This window comes from Ips typographus, linkage group LG8, assembly GCF_016097725.1.
Source record: "Ips typographus isolate SLU linkage group LG8, UJ_Ityp_2.0, whole genome shotgun sequence".
NCBI classification, from domain to species: domain Eukaryota; kingdom Metazoa; phylum Arthropoda; class Insecta; order Coleoptera; family Curculionidae; genus Ips; species Ips typographus.
The window spans coordinates 4,217,493-4,239,366 of NC_138429.1; the positions used below are offsets into that span (position 1 = coordinate 4,217,493).

The 21,874-nt window shown below is 33.3% G+C and overlaps 1 protein-coding gene across 5 annotated transcripts in view; it reads left to right on the forward strand.

The window, feature by feature from the left end:
• The window catches only part of Pkcdelta (Protein kinase C delta), a 43,463-nt gene extending 21,663 nt beyond the window's left edge, over window positions 1-21,800 (forward strand). For all 5 annotated transcript variants that reach the window (XM_081984985.1, XM_081984986.1, XM_081984988.1 and 2 more), the window contains 7 exons: window positions 1,184-1,416; window positions 1,919-2,092; window positions 3,617-3,771; window positions 8,014-8,152; window positions 10,138-10,326; window positions 10,382-10,522; window positions 21,116-21,800. In XM_081984985.1, the coding sequence (XP_081841111.1) occupies window positions 1,184-1,416; window positions 1,919-2,092; window positions 3,617-3,771; window positions 8,014-8,152; window positions 10,138-10,326; window positions 10,382-10,522; window positions 21,116-21,265 (1,181 nt within the window). In that variant the 3' untranslated portion in view covers window positions 21,266-21,800. The remainder of the gene's footprint in view (window positions 1-1,183; window positions 1,417-1,918; window positions 2,093-3,616; window positions 3,772-8,013; window positions 8,153-10,137; window positions 10,327-10,381; window positions 10,523-21,115) is intronic.
• Window positions 21,801-21,874: the final 74 nt, after the last annotated feature.

Sequence of the window (21,874 nt, forward strand, 5' to 3'; positions counted from 1 at the left end):
CAAAATTTAACAATTTTTAGCATTGAAAAACGATAATGATGATTTTTTCATTGATTCAAAGATCATGTATTACGTTAAAAATATAAGAAGAAAGTTGATATCAACACTTTTTGAGATTTGTACACTCGTATATTTAATGAGTTCTTCTTTAGGCTACCAAAATTTGTAATCTATTACCTTACCAGGTGATAATAGTACCAAAGCTCTATTAGAAGTACTAAAAAAAAATTTAACTTTGTGCTATTGTCTGCCAAAAAATTACTATTTTACTTTACTTTAGTAGTTTCTGCTACCACAATGGCAACATCATCAAACAACAATCAGATACAAGCATTTTTGTCAAAATCTGTCATGACTATGCGAAAAAAGCTGAGATGAATAGATCAATGATTCTGTTAAATGGTAATGTTTCAATGAAAGTGATAAAATCCTTATCAAGCGGAAAACGAATAGAATTTTGATTTTTATATTTAATTAATGCATTTATAACTTAAGTTTAACGATTATTACACTAATACGAGTTATCTGAACATAGCCACAACATAAAATTATTGCAAATTAGGCGCAGTTTGTTTTTCAACAACCGCATCCCTTGTCAACAATATTTACCGACATTTTTTGGCATAAACTTATTAGCATTCCGTCACCATCCGTGCTGTGATTCCAAAAAAAAACATTGCATTGAGTTACGCGTTATTGGACCGAATGCAGTCGGATTATTTTAACAGACAGAAAGCTATTCGCTTTCTGGCATTTCCAGGTTTTCCAAAAAAAACTTGTTTTCCTATTAATCCGATGCGGCGTTTGATGAAAACTAGCATTTTTGCGAAACCACATATGGAATATTCGTTCCGTCGAAGTGGTTTTAGAAACGCCACGAAATTCAAAAAGTTGCAACGTAAATCAACCGTTATGAAGTAAGGAAAAAATGCAGCAACTCGGTTCTGGAGTTTTTAATCTCGTGTCACCCGATCATTTTAAAATCGAACACAATCTAACGGAGTTGAAGCTTTGCCAAGAAGCTGACTTGACGTAAATAAGGAAGTATTTTAGTGGTAAAAATTGCTTTTCAGACATTTTGTGGGTGTTACGTTATTTGAAACCTTTCGAAAATCAAACTAGTCTGAAACTTAATCTAACTTCACCAGAAGTTCGAATACAAATTATCGAATTTATTTTACAGGGTCGATAGATAGTCGTGACTCACCTGGAAACACATTGAACCCGGCTACAAATCCAGCGTTTGCATTGGATTTCGCCGACTTACCAGAAGAAGTAAGCCAAAGCAGTACGTACCTCAGTTTCCAGAGAAGCGGACGAATTACACCACCAGCAACTACCATACCCAGATTTAGAAAATACTGTGTAGACGATTTTAATTTCCTAAAAGTGCTCGGAAAAGGCAGTTTTGGCAAAGTAAGTTTTTCGATTTGTGTGACCAGGTGACCCTTTTAGCAATTTAGCGTGTCGCCTAATTAAAATGAAAAATGAGCACAGGTAAAAATAAAAACGCAACAATTTTTTTTCCACAGAAAAACCTATTAACCTAGTTTCTACAATAACAGTTTCTAAACAACGGTGTTTTGTTTCGAAACTACATGGGCAGTTAATTGGATTAATGGGTAAAATGACAGTGTTCGAATCAATAATAATTATTGTTTTTCGTACGTATTGTATTGAAATTTTTGCTAGTTTTTGCAAATCAAAGTTAGTACAAACTTGCTGGTAATTTGGTCTTTTCGTAATCTGAAAAGGTCGTTTGAAGGAAAGTCTTATTTATAAACAATTTCTCTTGATTTTAAACCCACTTATTATAGTTTGTGTTCTTTGTTTATTATATATTAACATTTACAACTTTTTGATACAGGTTATGTAAATAACTAAATACTAAAATTTACAGCCTGATATAATATTTCAGGTTCTTTTGGCAGAACTGAAGGGCACTGAATACTACTACGCAATCAAATGCCTGAAAAAGGACGTGGTACTCGAAGATGATGACGTCGAATGCACTTTAATCGAGCGTAAAGTACTGGCATTGGGTACTAAACACCCTTATTTGTGTCATTTGTTATGTACGTTCCAAACTGAGGTAAGAACAATTTAAGAATCAATCCATTCTCATACAGGTGTAATATTATTCATACGAAATCAACTGTAACATAGTGCTTCTTGTTCTTGTTCCTTACCGTTCTATTTTGTGTTGTTCAATTTACAACTCCTGTAAAATCGATTATCTTGCCCTCTTACCAATTATTATTTTTCAATCAGTTAAAATATTGTCATAAAATTTAGTGTGAAGTGGTGACAGGTGACAGATATTTTTGACGTAACAACTTAACAGTGAAGAAGGTTGTCACCAAGCAACAATTTGGTAAGATTTTGTAAATTTATTGTTTTTCGAAGATACAGTTGAAATGAATAATCAAAGAGATAGAGAACATTTGACGTCATGATGACGTTTGTCAAAAGCATTGCTCTCTTAAACTAACCGTCAAACTTGTTTTTTCTATGTAAAGGCAATCTTATCGATCATTATCACTAGTGTTTATCAGATATCGCCATAGTCGATCTGATTTTTCATAACTTTATGAATAATAATCAAATTAAGTTTTTATGAACATCTGTAAATATTTTCAAGAAAATCTATTTTGAGATGAGAACAAAATGAGATCCTAACGTGACTTTTTCCATTTAAACTTATTTCGTCACTTGTTTGACAATGACTGAATATCAGAAGAAAATATTCTTGGTTACTGCTTTTAACAAGTTTTATGCTTTTAAATTAGTTACTAAAAATTCACCAATTCACACGTTAATTAAAAAAAGTACTCTTGTTCACACTTTTCAATTTTGAAGGCAATTTTTTAATTTTTGTTGACGTCAATCAATTTACGCGGATCGTCAAACGTTTTGATGAATTAATTGGCAATTCAGTATATAAAATTATGCCCGGTTAAGCTTCTTCATTCTGTAATATTCTAGATTTGAAGGAATTGTGTTTGTTTGTATAGCTTGTTGATGTATTTAGATTGTAGGGTTAGATTACTGCCACACAAAGGGTAATTAAACCCTTGGCAGATGGACTTAGTAGCTTATCATATCTGGTTAAATTTATGGAGGGATATAATTATGGGGTTTAATAGGCAATTAAATTGAGAGATTGTGTTGTATGTGTGGCTGTAATGGAAAACAACCAACTCAACCAAAACTTTTACTGGGAAACACTGTAGGTGGAAAAGGGATTTAAAGTGGAAAAACTTTATCGCAAACATCCCATAAATCACCTAATCTTCCGTGACTTTATAACCGTGAACGTAAATTATAATTCGGTCGCGTTTTTTCTTCCAAATTCCCGGATAAATGCAGGAAAGTTCAATTTTGCAAGTGGAGACAAAGACGGGCGCCCATTTTCACACGTCGCTAGTTTTCACGGCTTTTTGCTTTGCATTAAAACCGAGGGAAATCTCCATGAGTGAAACGTGGCGAATTCGTTTTTTAAATTCCGATATTAAAGCTGGAAGCGCAAACTTAACAGCCAATCAGCAAGCCACTTTTTGCCCGTGCATTCCCGTTTGCTCGTTACATTTTTTTCAATTTTTTCCTGTTATTTCAGTCGCATCTTTTCTTCGTAATGGAGTATTTGAATGGCGGAGACCTGATGTTCCATATCCAGGCGGAGAGGCGGTTCTCCGAAGCCAGAGCGAGGTTTTATGGGGCGGAAATAGTTTCGGGCCTGAAATTCTTGCATAATAAAGGAATTGTTTATAGGTAAGCATCATGCACTGTCGTGTAAGATAAAACTTGATGAATCCCACTAGTAAAATCTGCATGCGGAATTATTTCACTGCTTTTACGAGTTTTCTTTTACGAGGAAAATTCAACGTTTTATTTTCACAATTTACTTTATTGCAGTTAATTAAAATGTTTATTTATTTTTAAGTCAGCAGTTTTGCCTATTAATGTCAGTTGTGATTTGTTAATCAATTGTCGAGTTTTAGTGTATCTGTCATAAGGTTTTTTTAATTTTATAGCTAGATGATTTATTTTATGAGATACAAAATTGAAAAGTATTATGAGGCTTTGCCTCTATTCTTAAATAGGTAAACCGTCCATTATCATTCTAATAACTAAAATAACGAAGAATTATTTTAACATTTGAAAATGGCTAGAAAGAAGGTTAAAAACGAATCTAAGTTGTCTGGAAGACATCTTGTTTTTGTTTAGTAATACACATCAAACATTGTTATGTCAATTCTGTCTTTTCACATAAATTCGATATAACGTGTCCTTATACCAGTTATATCTATTTCCGACTATTTTGACTTAAAGAAGAAAATGGAGAGTTTTGATGGTGACCAAGTTGGAAGCAAAACTCTTTGAAGAAGCTTCTTCAAGGAGTTCTGCACCTTCCGACGTTCAAAATAACGGAATAGCTCGAATAATCTGGATAAAAAATGATGTTTTCGGTTTTTGGGAGTTGAATCTGTATTGGAAATTCACCTGTTTGTTATTCTGATTCAGTGTCAATCAAATAAACACCCTGCCCTAACGATGTAAAAATACATTTTGCAAAACGTCGGCTAAACTATGTGGGCTAAAGTTTGATTTTGAATACAGATCCAACTCTTAAATACCGAAAACATCAGTTGTTCAATAAAGGGTCGTAAATCCCAAAATATTATTCAATATGTGTGGCTCTGGAAGGTTACGAACATTTTTCAAGAGTTTCAAGCAATGCCAAATAGCTTTTTACACTGGCAGATTGTTTCTGGCAACTGTGAGACAGTTTCTGGCAATGCCAGGTAGTTTCAGGCAATGTCAAATAGCTCCTTATGCTGCCAGATAGTTTCTGACAATACCAAATAGTTCCTTACACTGTCAGATGGTTTCTGGCAATGCCAATTTGCTTTTGATATTGCCAAATAGTTTCTAGCGTCTGTTTGAAAGTGTCTGGAAACGCCAGATAGTTTCTGGTTATGCCAAATAGCTTCTTACATTGCCAGATAGTTTCAGGCAATGTCAAATAGCTTCTTACACTGCCAGATGGTTTCTGGCAACTGTTAGACAGTTTCAGGCAATGCCAAATAGATTCTTACACTGCTAGATGATTTCAGTTAACTGTCTACAGTTGACGTTTGACGTTGAAGATGCCAGGTAGTTTCAAGCCATGCCAAATAGCTTCTGACATTGTCAGATAGTTTCTGGCGTTAGGCATTTTCTGGCAATTGTCAGACAGTTTCTGGCATTTTAGGAAGCTTTTGAAGTAGCAACATAGATCTCAAAAAGTAAGATAGGAACATGCATATCGTTTTTACTCTATCTTCAATTGGTATACTATTAGCATTCCAAATGTCGAAAATGACCATATTTAGAAGAGACCTGATCAGGGACTCAAATTATCTAGACTAAGTAGCAGAAAAGCGTTAACCATTTGACTCTTACCCACATTTTGACCGTTTTATAGTATAAACTTAAAAATCTAACGAATTCAATCTGGGGACCTGGGTGGCCATTGAGTGCTCTATGTTGTTTAACTGGAGAGTGTTTATTGTCGATATCTATTTTCTTTTTAATTAATTATTTTATTGGATTTTTCAACATGTTAAAATAGTTTTAAGACTGAAAAGAGATCCTACGAATTGATTCCTTAATATGCCTGTTCAAACGGTATTTAATACAGGGTGTTAGAAATTTGATGCATTAGCATTACTATCTCACAAACTATAGTTGATAGTTTCCAGTTAAAATTTCAAAAGTTTGATTAGGAGGTAGAATTAGATATAGAAGAAACTACATATTAATCAACCTGCATAATTGTGTATTACTGCATTATTTTCTTAATGACAACCCAGTAGATGAGAGACAATTTGACTTCCGTAGTAAACATAACGAAAAAGCTTTACTAATTTAACCTTTATACAAATTTATGCTTGTCACTTAGGAAAATGGAAATGTGCTGAACCAGATAGTTTGTTCCTGCATGCGGGATAGTTTATGACTCTCTGCGTAAAACGGCATAAATCTGAGTTTTTGACTGGAAGAAGACATATTGTTTCGAGACAACTTTGTTTCAGGTCGAGGTCTGGATGGCCCAGTTTAAAATTTGTTTGCGATTCGAGTTGAAGGAATTTTGCGCCGGCAGGCAAAACTTGGAAGTGTCGAAAATCGAGTTACACAAATTACCCCCCTCTAAAACTCTCGAAGCTATTTCCGGAAAGTACGGAAATATTTATCTTAACTGTTCGACAGCACCAAAACAAATATTAATAGAGAGATTATTGAATTATCTCTCTCCTTGCAAGTTCCAGGGCGTTTGTCAACTAACAGACGAACTTCTTGCAACTCCACTAAATTGACAATAACGACTTAATAAGACAAGAAAGACTGTCTGTGTACATAACGTAAAGTTGAATTATCGAGTCAAATGCCTTGGGGAATTAACGGTGCCAATTTTACCCCTTTAAAGCGGGAAATCAATTGTTTTATCTGCACGGCAGACGTATAAAACATTGGCTTTATGCTGGGGCGACTCTAAATAGCTAAAGTAAAGTTCAATTTGATATTGCTTGATCAATTTTTACTGCTTTTCTTTACTACCTATATTCTTGGATATTGTGATTTTATGTGCAGCTGACGCAATAAAAATAAAGTACATAGTAAAACGTAACGCATCGGTGAAGTTTTCAAACAACCCACTTGAGTGGTTTTTCCACGACTTTTCGCCATTAAGGTTTTATTGAATCAAATATCAACATTTTGAGACATTGATAAAGTTTTTTAATTATACAGTTGTTTGACAATAAATTGTAATAATTTGATACAAAATAGTATCTGTCAAACATGTGTATTTTTATGTCTGATGAATGGTGTTAAAGCAAACATCTTTCTAAAAGAAGACAACCTTCTCCCTCTAAAAACCGTAATTTTCCGGTAACAATTTACATCCGGGCCACGTTTTATCATATACATATTTTGCAGCGTAAACCGTGTTAATAATAGTCATTATGCGCATTAATTTTGCAACATATTTTGATAATAAATATAAATTTTAACCGCACTTTGGGCTGCCTACGTATCCAATTAAGAGAACTAGGGGAAATTAGTATGTATAATCCGGAACGTTTAACGTCGCTTTTTATTACTTTGGCACCCTTCCAATTTTTTCCCATATTCCAAATAACAATTTAGCGTGGTAATTGAACACCTAAAGTAAATTCATAACGAGGCCTGATAATCCACGTTTACACTGAACATGCAATATTATTAAATCACGGGATGTCAACAAGGGTTTTGCAACCTCTTTCAATTTATGAAAGGGCAAATACATTATCTTTTTTGGTACAGCTCTATTTGAATGCGAATACTCATAATAATATTGCGTTGTTTCCAATTTTCCAAATTAGTTACGCTAGCCGCAACATAAACATGCAATTTTGATTCATTAAGGATTTTGACCTAATAATTTACCCATTTGTTTGTTATTTCAGTTATGTTTCAGTTATAGTACACTAGTTTGATTAAATTAACTTTCATTAGAGGTACGTGGAATTATTACTCAAGTACTTTGAAATTTACTTAACAAATTTCAGTTAACTAATCAGTAGTTAAGTAATTGTATATTATTTAAAAGTGCTTGTTTATTATAGTAATTTGAAGGAAGTAGTTAAATTTAAATAGTTGGGAAAGTTCATTACACACAAGGTTCAAGATACACACACACTCTTCGAATAAATATCACATTCAGGTTATGGACTTGTATTAGGAAAAATAATAATAAAGATGAATACTGAGAAATTACGACAAACAGAAACCGAGGAACGATTGAACATAGAAAGCCTAAGCAATAAAGGGACAACTAAAGTCCCTCAAACACTAAAGCAATTGTAAATCTCATTGCTTCTCAGATTAATCCGACTACAATAGATAAATAACCTAAACTTTAAGACATAAGACATTACCTAATAAAACGCCAGCATTTTTCTTAATTTGAACTGCATTTTTTTATTTCAGGGACTTAAAATTGGATAACATTTTGCTGGACTTTGACGGTCATGTGAGGATAGCAGATTTCGGCATGTGCAAGTTGCAAATCTTCCTGGATCGAATGGCCGATACTTTTTGTGGAACACCCGATTATATGGCTCCAGAGGTAAATTCCAAATTTGTATTAGCAATTTTTGGTTATGTAATTTAAAGTGAACACATATGAAGAATTAACAATATCAATAAAAAATCAATATAAAGAATAACGATGAAGTAGCAGCAGTATATACAGGGAGTTTCACCATGGGGAAGATACCCGAAATTTTAGAAATAAATTTTTATTTTTTTACTAATTTATTTGTTAAGATAACTGAAAACAAAAGACCCTTTACCATTGCTACTTTTCCTCCTCTACAACGTGACAATATCAAATTATATTTATTTTACAATTTTTAGTTACCATCATCAACACATTTCACATTTTTGAAATGGGCTATTTTTTCTGATTACGGTGATATGTCATATGATATGGTTCAAATTGGCAATTTATTGAAAATAACGAAAATAATGTTTTAATAAAGAGTCTCTTGAATATAACAGCTCAACGATTCTCTGTTAAGTCAGTTGACACTTCTTCACGTGACATTATTTACATTTTCAAACCGATGAGCATGTGATATTTTAAATAACGTTTCGGAACTCTGACTTTCTGATCAATTGTTGATTGATTTTATAGCAATGAAACTTTACTGTAACATTTTTCCTTTTTTTACGACGTAGTCTTATCATTAATTACATAAAAGTCTCAGTTTTTAGGTTTTTGTTTTGGGAACGCCATGTTAGATAGAATTTTACTTATTTTAAATGTATTTTGTTATAGTTTAGCCTAAATATCACAAATTGTATCTTCACAAAGAGTGCACTGTACATGATTGATTTTTGAGATGTCATTTTTAAAGACGCTCTTTGCAAAAACGTAATTTTCGCAATTTTTACAAAATTCCAAGACTGAATTTTTGGCTCTATTCAAATATGTAAAAATTCAATATGGCGCTCATAAGAAAAATTAATTTAGTTAGTCTATAATATTCTAACTGAAATAAACTTTGCAGTGTTTTTGACCACATCCAAGTCCTATAGAAATGTGACCAGTAAAATTTTCTGTTATTGCTGCTCCATCAAATCTCGAACTAAAATTGAGAGATTACCATATTTTCTCACGTCACTATATTGATTTTGATTAAGTCTTTTATGTGAGGCGGTAGTGAATATTTTAAAAGATTCCATTCTATCAATTCCCTTGCCTTTCTGGACCCAAAGACCTCCGGCGATCCATCAAACTAATACCCCATTCAAAAATGATGGAATTTCGTGTTTACAACGTCGGACGTTGCCGGTCCATCGATTTTATTTATTGAAATTTATCTGTGCATACAATATTTTAATGTTTATTTAAAATATAAAGAGTAATTTGGTCGTTGATAGAATGCGACAGCGCGTGTAATTGGCTGCCGAAAAAATTTCCAATATGTTTGACTTTATTTGGAACAATAACCGCAGAAAAATATGAAAAAATTCCGACGGTCCCACGGGCGGTTTCCATTTAATCCTTTTTTATGAGCCGTATAATAAACTCGATATCAGTTCGATTCCAAATAATGCCATAAAAGTGTTTACACGCCCCTCAAACACCCATAAATTACATCCTTTATCTTAGCTCGTTTTTTGACGCTCAACCTTTCCCAATTTCAGTAATTTTGATTCCAATTTAATTTATTTCTTGCAACTAGTTAAAGTTATAAAACTCTGCATCTTTATCGCACTATTCTACTGGATGTGTATGGAGCAGTTTACACAAGGACTTTGCTAGAAGTGGAATTTTTTGATTGGGTCAGTGGGTTAAAAAATGTACTCATATAACTGGGTAACATTGGTACTAAAGAAATTATTACGTGAACTGAACCTCAAGCTAAATTTTACTAAAATATAATGTTTCCCTGAGGTTCTTTTGTAATGTTTTCTTTTGTTGTGGGCTTAATATTTTATAGGAATGGCGTTATACTAAAGTGCCTTTTTTTGTACTTATTTCATCTAATTTAAGTCCTTTTTGCAAAAATGATATTCTGAATTAATCGAAAATATTTGTAACAGATAATTAAAGGACAACACTATAATCAATGTGTGGATTGGTGGTCTTTCGGCGTCCTACTGTACGAAATGCTTTTGGGACAATCGCCGTTCAGTGGCAGCGACGAGGACGAGCTGTTTTGGTCGATTTGCAACGAGAAACCTGTCATTCCAAGATTCCTGAGTGCCGAAGCCGGCTCTGTTTTAATGCAGGTAAATACTCTTTTAGCTCGCGCAAACAACTGCTCTAACTCGGGATGGGTTTCAGTTCCTTGAAAAAGACGGAAACAAAAGGCTCGGGAATCGTTTTTCACCCCACGGAGATATTCAGGATCATGCTTTCTTCAAACCGATAGACTGGCCCGCTTTGGAAGCGAGACAACTTGAACCACCTTTCAAACCTAACCTGGTAAGTTCTAAGTCTAATCTCGTTTAATTAGTATCATTCTTGTAAAGTTACGCCACTGCTACTGAAACTAAATATTTCGCAATCAAACCAACAAATTCGATCTGTCCCCTTTTTACCTTATTTGTTGACTTGATAATCAACTGGGCGTAATCTTCCAATTAGCATTCATGTGACAACCTGTAAGGTTCATTAATGCGAGTTTTAGATGAATTTGCTGGAAATGTATTTGACAGCAGCCGTGTAGGCGGCTTATTTCCTATTGCGATGTAAATCATTCGGTTTACGCAGTAAATTTTATTGACAAACAATTTTCAAAATAACGAACCGAAATGGATGGAAAATCGGGAATGTACGAGAATGATTTAGTGAAGGGGGGAGCGCCTATTTCCAGAGACGCTTCGGACTTATCTTCTAGCGTCAACGCCGAGTTGATATAATACGAAGTTGTGACGTAAAAAGTTATTCAGAATCTGAATTACGGCTTTACTTGGAAGTTGGCCGCTTTGCATATCAAAACTGTATAAAACTTTGCTAGTACTGGGTTAATCTGAAAAAGTCGCGTGAATACTAGATTCAAGTTTCTCAGAAAATTAAAAATTCACTTACCTATAGTAACTAAAGCTACGAACAACTTGCGTTGTACTAATAAAATAATTTTCTAGTTAAACAAAATAAATTAACGCAAGGAAACTATTAAAGCTGGAAAACTTTGTTTTTCACTTCTATGAATATTATTTTATTCTATCCTGTTGCACATAAACTCAACAGGTTTCAGGATCCTTTTGAACTACTTTAATCGCATTTCACACTTCTTAGATACAAACCAGACGCCTTTAGCTTAATGTTTCGTATATTTATGCCACATTATGTTTTTGTCTGCATTTTGCATTTTACAGGTTATTTGACTAAAGTTATCTAGTTAGTTAGTTAGCGAGGTTAATTAATAAAGTTGCAGTTTTTGCAATACTGTTGTGTCAAATCAACTTTGCCGGTGTTAATGCAGATTCAGAAGAATTCCATGAATAAGTAAAAACCGTACAGTTGTTGTGATAGAATCTTGTTGCGTAGTTTTGTTTCACTTATGTCATGGTTTGTGACATAAAAGCCAAAGTGGGCTTTTAAAATGGGACACACTGCATATTTTTAGCTACATGTTTTAATTACCTTTTAATAAGTTTTCCTAACAATATTTAACAAAGACAAATAAACTGGAAAAAGATATTGCATGAACCAGTTTTTAAATGAACCCAAAACTTCTGTCTCATTCACATCCAAAGTGGTTTAAACACGACTGTCACTGAATTACCAGCAGAAAACGTATGTCGGTGATTAATTGTCAATATGACTATAGTTTTAGGTTATAACTAGAGTCCGGATTAAAAACCACTAAAATGGTAAAAAAATGCTTAAAAAGCAAAATTATTTTCCTCAAAAAAGCATAAACTGTTTTAGAAGCATACAGAAGATTTTATACTGTTTTGAAAACTTTCAACATAATTTTGAACTATTTGAGGAGCATTTGGAATTCTTTTGGACCGTTTAAAGAGCATCTGGAATTCTTTAGAGACAATTAGAAACTCTTAAAGGGTTCTAGAATTTTTTGAAAGCTTTAGACTGTTTTGAAATCTTTTGGGAGCTTCTAGACTAGTTGAAGAGCATTTGGAATCTTTTAGACTGTTCTGACAGCTTTTAGACTGTTTTGAAAGACTGCTTTAGAATCATTTCATTCTGTAGTATTTTGAAATCTTTTTAGACTACTTTAGGAGCATTTGGAAGGTTTCTAGAGAGTTTAAAAGGAATTGAAGGTTTTGGACTGCTTTCAAAGCATTTGAAAACTTATGGACAGTTCTACAAACTTATGGAAGCTTTTAAAATGCTTTAGAAGCATACGGAAACTTTTAGACTGCCTTCAAATTTTTTGAGAGCTTCTAGACTAGTTGAAGATCATTTGGAAGCCTTTAGAGCGTTCTAAAAGCTTTTGTAAGCTTCTAGACTGTTTTGGAAGGCTTTCGACTGCTTGAGAAGCATTTTATAGTTTTTTTTGTAAATCTAACCGTTTTCGAGATTTTTCAAAAACTACTTTAATGCACTTTTTACCGAAAATTAGTTCAAAATTTGAACACTCTGTATTTTGGTTATTTTTGGGTGTTCAGGTTCAACCACTCAATAGAATCGTATAAACTGCTCGCTGTCAGTTTTGTAGAACAAACAATTGTATATGAAAAATTGTATACAGGGTGAGCAAAAAAAAACAATTTTAAGCTTTTAAGGCATTTTAGAGTTTCTATAGTGTTTTGGAATGTTTCTACATTTTTTTTTGGAGTACCTACTTCAGGAGGATTTGTAAATTTCTTGGCCAGTTTAAATTTGTAAAGATTCTTACCCATTTTGCAATACATATTTGGTATGTATTTATCTCTCAGAAGCTGAAGTTACAAAACCAATAAGATTACGTAAAACTCCTGCGTTTTTTCGTCAAAAACTAGTTAAATCATACAAAAAATGCTAGCAAATAAGCTCAAAAAACTAAAATAAGCACAAAAAGCATGAAAAAAATCTCTCAAATGACGTGTTTTTGCATGAATCGTTCAAAATTTTTTGAAATCCGGACTTTAGTTATAACTGAAGGCAGGGACTACAATAAATTATATAGTACATGGCCAATCAATTAATGTTTATATTAATAATTAAACAATTTTTAGAATGTTTAATACGTAGAAGTCTCTAGCCCTTTTTAAAAGGTTCTCAATTTCAATTTCAAAATGGTTTTAGAGGCCTCTGGTAATTTAAAACAGTTATGGGAAGATTTAAGATAATTTAGAGGGCTCTGGCACTTTTTAGAAAGTTTTCAGTAGAATTTAGAGGGTCTGGCGAATTCAAAACGGTTCTCGAGGTCGGTAGCAATTTAGAACAATTCTTGGACAGATTAAAACATTTGTATAGACCTCTGGCACTATTTAAAAGGTTTCAATAGCATTTAGACTTTCAAAATGGCCCTAGAGGTCCTAGAAGCCCCTGGCAGGTTAAAATATTCTAGAAAGGTTGAAACAAGTAACTTTTTTAAGCCACTTTTTACTTTTGTAAATAATCTAATGATATCAGGATTGGTTCCTTTTCACTCTACCTGAATAGCATTTCGATCTTTCGAACAGTCAGAAGTCACTGAACACAGCTAAGAAATACTACAAAGAGAATGTATGATGAAGATGACGTTTTCAAGTAAATGCCAAACTTGACAATCACTTAAAGCTTGCATACATTTCTGCCTTTCTCTAGTAAATTATCAGTGCCCCAAAATAAAAATGAAATTTTGCCCTTCTTTTGGCTAATATAACTATATTAACTAAACTTGTAACTAAGCACTTAGACTTTTAGACTAGAAAATTAGAAAACTTAGAAAATTAGACTAGATTTATTAAGAAAACATTTCCAAACCATTATTCAGTAAACATTTGAAATGGAAATGCATATTAAACCGGTAAAGCAGTATTAAAACTTAACAAAGTACGGTTAAAATCCTAATGAAAAATAGCCGCAAAATAATTTTACCGCTTCCATACTAGTTGAATTAGCTTCATAAAAAGAGAATTTACAACCAGCGTACGAAGATTAGGCCGAATCTCAAATGTTTAAATTGTAAATCCGCAAAAATGAAACCAAACTTTAATTCCGGAAAGTGTGCATTTTTTTTGCAGTGGTTGTTTAAAACTTATTACCCACATATTGGAATATCTCAAGAAGGTCCCTTTTATCCACACATATAACTGAATAAAGTGGCTCATTTGCATTCAGAAGTTATACGAACAAACTTCTCTATCTATATATTATACTTCGGAAACATAAAATTACCACAAATCAGGTCCGTATATTGCCAGTCTTGGCAGATAATTTAATTCCAATTTTTTTTCTGGTTCAAAAAAGGAATTATACGTCGAGACGATCCATATCCCGCGGAATCAATAGTCAATTAGAGTAGAAAAACTGAGCCTTACGCCAATTTATCACCTAGAGATTAGTTTTTTCCGCACTGCCATATTTGCTACAGCTGTTCGGTAGATAAGACGGTGATTGATTGGTTTAATAAACCTTCGTGTTAGGCACTTAAGGCGCGTTTTTTTTCTCTCCAACGTCGCGCAGGAATAACTACGAGAATATTTTGGTTGAGGGCGGATGCATATTTTAGAAGAAACTATTCGCAACGGAATGGAACGATCACTTCTTATAACACTACACGGAAATTGTTTCGGTGTGAAACAATTTAGGAGAAGAGTGGAAATTTTACAGGAATGGTTCTTAGAGCGTTTCTCTAGAATGGAGGGGCGTTAAAGATGCAACGAGAAGATGGGTTTTGGTTAGTTTTTTCGGAAACGAGATGGAATTGAAGGTGAACCACCTCTCAGTATAGTCTCATAGACTCAAATTGTTTTTAGTATACAGTAAAGGTTCTACTAAACTTAAAAAGGTTAGACCAAAAAATCAATTTTAATTGTTCCATACCAATAACAGAGCGGTTAAATTTATCAGTCTGGTTAAATTTTGATAAACTTCACTTGAATGACACTGTTAAGACAAGAAATAATTAATAATAGAGATAAATTTGAAAAAAAACAAATCACTAATAGTTCTCTTCATTTTTTAAAGTTATTTAGTCCTTAAAACCATTAATGAAGAAATTTTGTTTTTTTTTAATTTGTTTTTACGGTTTAAAGGCATATTCAGAAAGTTTCTTTTAGTTGCCTGGGTTTTAGGAGTTTTTCCTTACAGGCTTAGTTTTGGATTCTAATTATACTATTAAAGGGTATTTCTTGCGATTTTTGTCACGTTGGCAGCATTTTTGGCTATATTGTACTAGGTTTGGTTAAAATCGTTACCCTCAAAACAATTTTCATTACCTATTTGTAATAACTCATGTTGTTATTCAATTTTTCCAGGATTTTAATGTTGTGAAGGGTAATTTTTAGTGGTTTAAGTGTTCTGGTGCTTTTAGGGATTGTTAGGAGGGTTCTCAGCATTTTAGAACTGATTTAAAACCTGAAATCACTTTTAACAGGAACCTAGTTCAGTTTCTCAGATATTTAAATTAAGATAAGAAGAATGCTTTGTTGTCAAGTTCTTGCAAATATTATTTACAGTGTTGCGAAAATTTTAGGCTTTGTCAGATTCCTGCTTACAAAGCCTTACATTAGACAGAAAATTACATTAGGGGAAAACCAAAATTTTTATTAAATATCTGGAAAATCTAAACTTTCGAAACATTTTACAAACTATCACACGGTATTTTCAGTTTTTTCTTGAGTAGGTCTCTTATGTCTGTTTTCCCGACACTTTCAAGTCGATTTTAAGTACAAGCTAACTTAAGGTTTGAATGTGACAGATCAGGTGCAAAATAATACATTCTATACTAAACTTATCTAACCTGTTCTTGGAATGGACAATGAACCTTAAAACTGTAATTATTTTCACGATACTTTTGACACACTCGGTATATCTGTTTGGAACAAACATTTTCACTGTTATAGTTATTGAAAACTTTAAGTTGTTGAAAATAATACTTATACTGTGTGTCCCAAATTGTTGATAGTGTGTCGACACTGTCATTTTTTTTACTGAAAACCGTGTTTTAACTTGTCATTTCCCAAAAATGTTCAACATTAAGAGACTGTTGCTCTTCTTCTATAATAAGCTTTCCTGTATTTAAGTAACTAATTAACTACCTAATTTTTGAAAAATTTTGTTGAATACATTTTTAGCTATTATACGTCATATTTTCAGGTGTTTCTCCTCATTTTAAACTTCTTCTGTCTTAGGCTTTTCGAATTTCACTGTTTTCAAATTAATTTTTAATCATTTCCAGTTTCAAAAGTTAGCATCTGACCAATAACAGTTATTGGTCATCAACACTTTGGACAGTCTGTCAAAGCAGTTGTGACGTCATCCGACAGTAGGTCACATGACCCCTTATCAAAAATTCATTAATATCTTATGATCAGTCTTCAAATTACGTCACATCCACTTTGGGTAGACTGACACCTGTCAGAACTTTGTCCATCTTTGTCGGTTGCATAGATTTCCAATATATTTCTCTTTTTAGAAGTATCTCGTACATCTTTTTTTTATTTTTTTAATATAAATTACTGTAAATACGGGGTCTTAGATAAGTAATTAAATAAGTACAAACTTGCTTTAATTTTAGATTACAAACAAGGTAAAATTTTTAAATTTTTTATTTAGAATACTGGACTTTTTGAGGCCAGTTTTTGACCACCCCGTATTATTATTTTTTTCTGCACCCTCTCTTAGAAACAATCTTAACACGACAAAATACAAAAAGTAAGGAAAAACGTTTTTTGATATTTGAAAATTGCAATTGTTTCAGGTATTGCAAACGTCAAATTTTACAAAAAATATCTCAGAAACGGATACAGATAGGTATATGACATTATACATGAAATAAGTAGAATTTCTCGTAGAATCCAAGAAAGACACAATATACAAGGTGTTTCATTGAAAATAAACGAGTCAGTATCTACTTCTGGTATACATTTTGAAAATATTTTAGATCCACCAAATTTTCAGAATTATGGTTATTACGGTTTTTCCGTTAGTGGTGGTCTACCCTGTATGTTCACAATTGACAAGTAAGTGTCAAATAAACACAGTGGGTGATTGGCCAAAAAAGCAGCTGGCACAAACTATCCACGTTGCTGTGACCAAAATACCTTGACAGCCCTAAAAAGTTGAATTTTGAAAAACATTTACGTTTTACATATAAAATCTCATCGCATTCTACATTAACAATTTGTACAATGCGGTAGTATTTTCGCTAGTTTTAAACTCTCTCAAAGTGACTAAAACATTCATGAAGTGTGCATATATAATACGATTGAATTATTTAATAAAATAATAATTACAAGTGAAACTAGAGACCGAAATCGCCAAAACAAATACAGGCCGCTTTAAAGTTTAAAACGAGCGCGGTTTTGCTATTATTCATGTTTCCTCGACGAGTTTGCATTATACACATTCATTAATATTTATGAGTGCGTGTGTACTGGTTAAAATTACCCCGAATTAGGGTACTTGTATTGGACGGGACTCTTTCCTGGTTTACGTAATCAGTTTTCGAACTAGAATTGAAAGGGACTTTTTGCATTATGAAAAATTTCCGGGCCAGTTTAATATCGCGTCGCATCGGCTCTATTCGAATTACCGTCATAATCACTGTTATTAAATTTGTTTTGTAGCTCTAAATTGAGACGATTCTCCCGGTTATAAATCACGACTTGAACGGATTCAAAGGCGAGCATTTTGACGAATCGAATAACTCAAGACTTAATTAAATACCCCCGCCTCAGGATTGAGAATAAGTTTCCGGGCAAATTGACGGCTTTTATTAAAACTAGTTACGATTTAATTAACTACAGAATAAAATTTTGTCTCGCCTTGCTTTAAATTATATCCGGACAAAACAGTTTAACTTTGTTTCTAACACAATTTCTATATATCTGGGAATGGAGTGGATTTGTCAGAATAATGTGTTTTATTTTCTGCGGATCAGTTTATTATTTTTCTTCTAAAGGGTTGACATTTGACACATCATATATTACAACAAAATGGAAACATCCCTCTAAAAGGATTGAAAGTTTGGAAGTCTTCATTACTAAAATACGGTTAAAATTGGATTAACTCCTGAAATTTTAATAAACACTTACGAGGTTCAGAAATTTTGTAATTACAAATTTTAGCCCAAACTGAATTAATCCATTTAGTAGAGCAAATTTTAATTAAAAATAAAAGTTGCTCACTTCTTTACAAAACTTTCTTTGATTGGATTCAAATTGATTATTTTACGGGCAGTATAACGTGTAGCTAACTTGATACATTTTGCATGACATATTAACAAATCAGGCTAATTCCCCTGACCCACTCTATTTTAGAGGCTTAAACGGAAATCCTCTTAAAGGTTTAACACGGTAAAGAGCAATAGAAAAAGATAAAGTCATATTTCAAGTCGGTGCCCGTTTTGTTTTTAGGTCTATGGCCTGTCTAACTTCCCAACTTGATAGTTTCATCACTGACATTTGCTAGACGAGATCGTTACGGACCTTAGGACGGAAAATTAATGAAGTGTTAGGGTTTAGAAGGAACGGTTTTTACGGTCAAAGTTGTAACGTTCCATTTACTAAATGGATGAAATCATTTTAGGAATATTGTGCTTAGAGATGACCCAAAGTGGTTTTTTTCATGAAAAATTAGACGAAAAAACTGTCAATTATTGAGATCTCGGCGTTTTAAACTCAATTTTTTACTACTTTTACTACTACAAAATTTTCACAAACCGAAAAAATGTCAGTTTTTCAGACACAAAACACCTTTTCCAAGAGGAAAAGCTTGAAAATTACATTCAAATGAACGTTGCCAAGTGATTCAGTCGTGTCGTTAAATGACAGCTTAAGACGTTTAATTTGACAGTTATGACACTTTACAGCGTGGCTTATAGTCAGGGTCCAACTACCAAATTTGGCTGCATGGAGCTGTAAACACAACTTACAGTGCAATTCCTTAAAGAAACACATCTGTTTGGCATTTCATACTGTCAGGTAACTGGTGAGTGGGTTTTGACAGTTATGACAGCTGTTACGTGACGCAAGATACGTATTAAAGTATTAGTTAACGTCCGAACTGTCAAATTTGGCTCCATGGAGCTGTAAACACAACTTACAGTGCAATTCCTTAAAGAAACACATCTGTTTGGCATTTCATACTGTCAGGTAACTGGTGAGTGGGTTTTGACAGTTATGACAGCTGTTACGTGACGCAAGATACGTATTAAAGTATTAGTTAACGTCCGAACTGTCAAATTTGGCTCCATGGAGCTGTAAACACAACTTACAGTGCAATTCCTTAAAGAAACACATCTGTTTGGCATTTCATACTGTCAGGTAACTGGTGAGTGGGTTTTGAGAGTTATGACAGCTGTCACGTGACGCAAGATACGTATTAAAGTATTCGTTAACGTCCGAACTGTCAATATTGGCTCCATGGAGCTGTAAACACAACTTACAGTGCAATTCCTTAAAGAAACACATCAGTTTGGCATTTCATACTGTCAGGTAACTGGTGAGTGGGTTTTGACAGTTATGACAGCTGTCACGTGACGCAAGATACGTATTAAAGTATTCGTTAATGTCCGAACTGTCAAATTTGGCTCCATGGAGCTGTAAACACAACTTACAGTGCAATTCCTTAAAGAAACACATCTGTTTGGTATTTCATACTGTCAGGTAATTGGTGAGTGGGTTTTGACAGTTATGACAGCTGTCACGTGACGCAAGCTACGTATTAAAGTATTCGTTAACGTCCGAACTGTCAAATTTTGCTCCATGGAGCTGTAAACACAACTTACAGTGCAATTCCTTAAAGAAACACATTTGTTTGGCATTTCATACTGTCAGGTAACTGGTGAGTGGGTTTTGACAGTTATGACGGCCGTCACGTGACGCAAACAACTATTAAATTGTTTCTTAACGTCCCAACTGTCAATCTTTGTTTTATGGAACTTTAAACAGAACTTCCAGTGTAATTCCTAAAATAAGCAATTATGTAATTTCATATAGTTTTAGGTCACTGGGGAACGGGTTTTGACAGTTATGATAGCTGTCACGTGACGCAAGAAAATTATAAAAGTGTTTCTGAATGTCATAACTGTCTAGTTTTGCTCCATGGAGCTGTAAAGACTATTTACTTACAATGCGGTTCCAAGTAACCCATCTTCTTGTCATTTTATAATCTCCAATTAGTCCAAATTTTCAATTTTTCTCTCTTAAATCCTTCCTAAAATTCCTTAAATTTTCTTGACATTTTCTCCAAAAATATATTTTTGGCAATTTTCCATCTCTGATTGTACTAAATAAAGACAGGGAATTTGTTAAGTGAAAAACTGAGAAATTGTAAATTTTTGTGTTTTTTTGATGTTTATGGCAAATATCTCTCTTAAACGACCGTTTAAATCAAATTTACCCTCTTTAATTTTTATAGAGAATTAAACGTCATTTTTGTGTACTCGCTTACTTTAGGCAATAGAAGTTTTATGGTGGTAAGACTGATACAGTCAAGTTTAGACCACCAATCTTTTCAATTGGCTCTCCCCCCTTAATTCAACCATAATTTATGAATAACGTAAAGTGATTTACTATACGTGATACTCTCGTTCAAGCCATTATGTTGAAAGATTCAAGTGGCTATAAATTTTCATAATGGTGTAATATATGATACTCCTTTATCCATTCATAGCTTCACATATTTGCGTTCGATATTTTATTTCGGATCGAAAAATGATAATGAGCCCCATTTTGCGTGAGTCGCTTTACTTTTATCGCCCAGTAGCCGAAGAGTTATAGGAGAGACTTTGAAACGCGTTTAAAGCTAGAAAACCCCGTAAATTTCATTCTTATGCAATGGAGCAATTTCAGGCTCGTTGTAAGTAGTTACACAAATCGTCTGAAAATGGCTTTGTTTTATATGTTATTAAGTCGTAAAATTGTCTGAAATGGGTTGAATTAATTAGTAAAAATAAAAAATAATTTGTTGCAGCAACATCCCCTAGACACCCAATATTTCGACAAGACTTTTACCTTAGAAAGGGCAAAACTCACCCCAATAGAGAGCAGCATTCTGCAATCGATGGATCAGACGCAGTTCCAAGGGTTCAGTTATACCAACCCTAACGCTACAGATAAATGAACCACCCTATAAAGTAAGGGATGACTTCAATTGGAATTTACATAGGTTTGACTGGACCTTGTAATATTGAATGACTGAATGTTGTACATGCAACAAAAGAGTTGAAAACTCGAATTTGATGGTTAATTTATTTATTTGTATATTGTTTGTGTCCTAGTCAATGTCGTTCCTATTAATTTAGCAATGGAATCGCTGTGTATAATAGGAACATAGTGGATTGTACTTTTTTTTGTAAATATTGTTTAGTTATTTTCAATCGTTGTTGTAATATTGCTCAGGTGAACCCTTTAAATCCAAATGGATATCCCATACGTTAGTTAGATCACTAGAGACAAACGGTGACACTGATAATCACTTTTTTTTTGGGCAGCATATACTTTTCTGTGATTGTTGTATATTTTATCTACCTGATAATACTACAGTATACTTAATTGTCGTTTAATTAAGTTTAATTACGTTAAAATGGCGACTATAGACTTTATAATATATTGAGTGTATATTTGTATAAAAAGCAATAAAACTCTTTTCCGCAAAACCACTAGCTTTATTTTACACCTGTCGTAATCTCCTCATAATATGTTTGGTTTTCTACGAAAATCGAAATTTGTA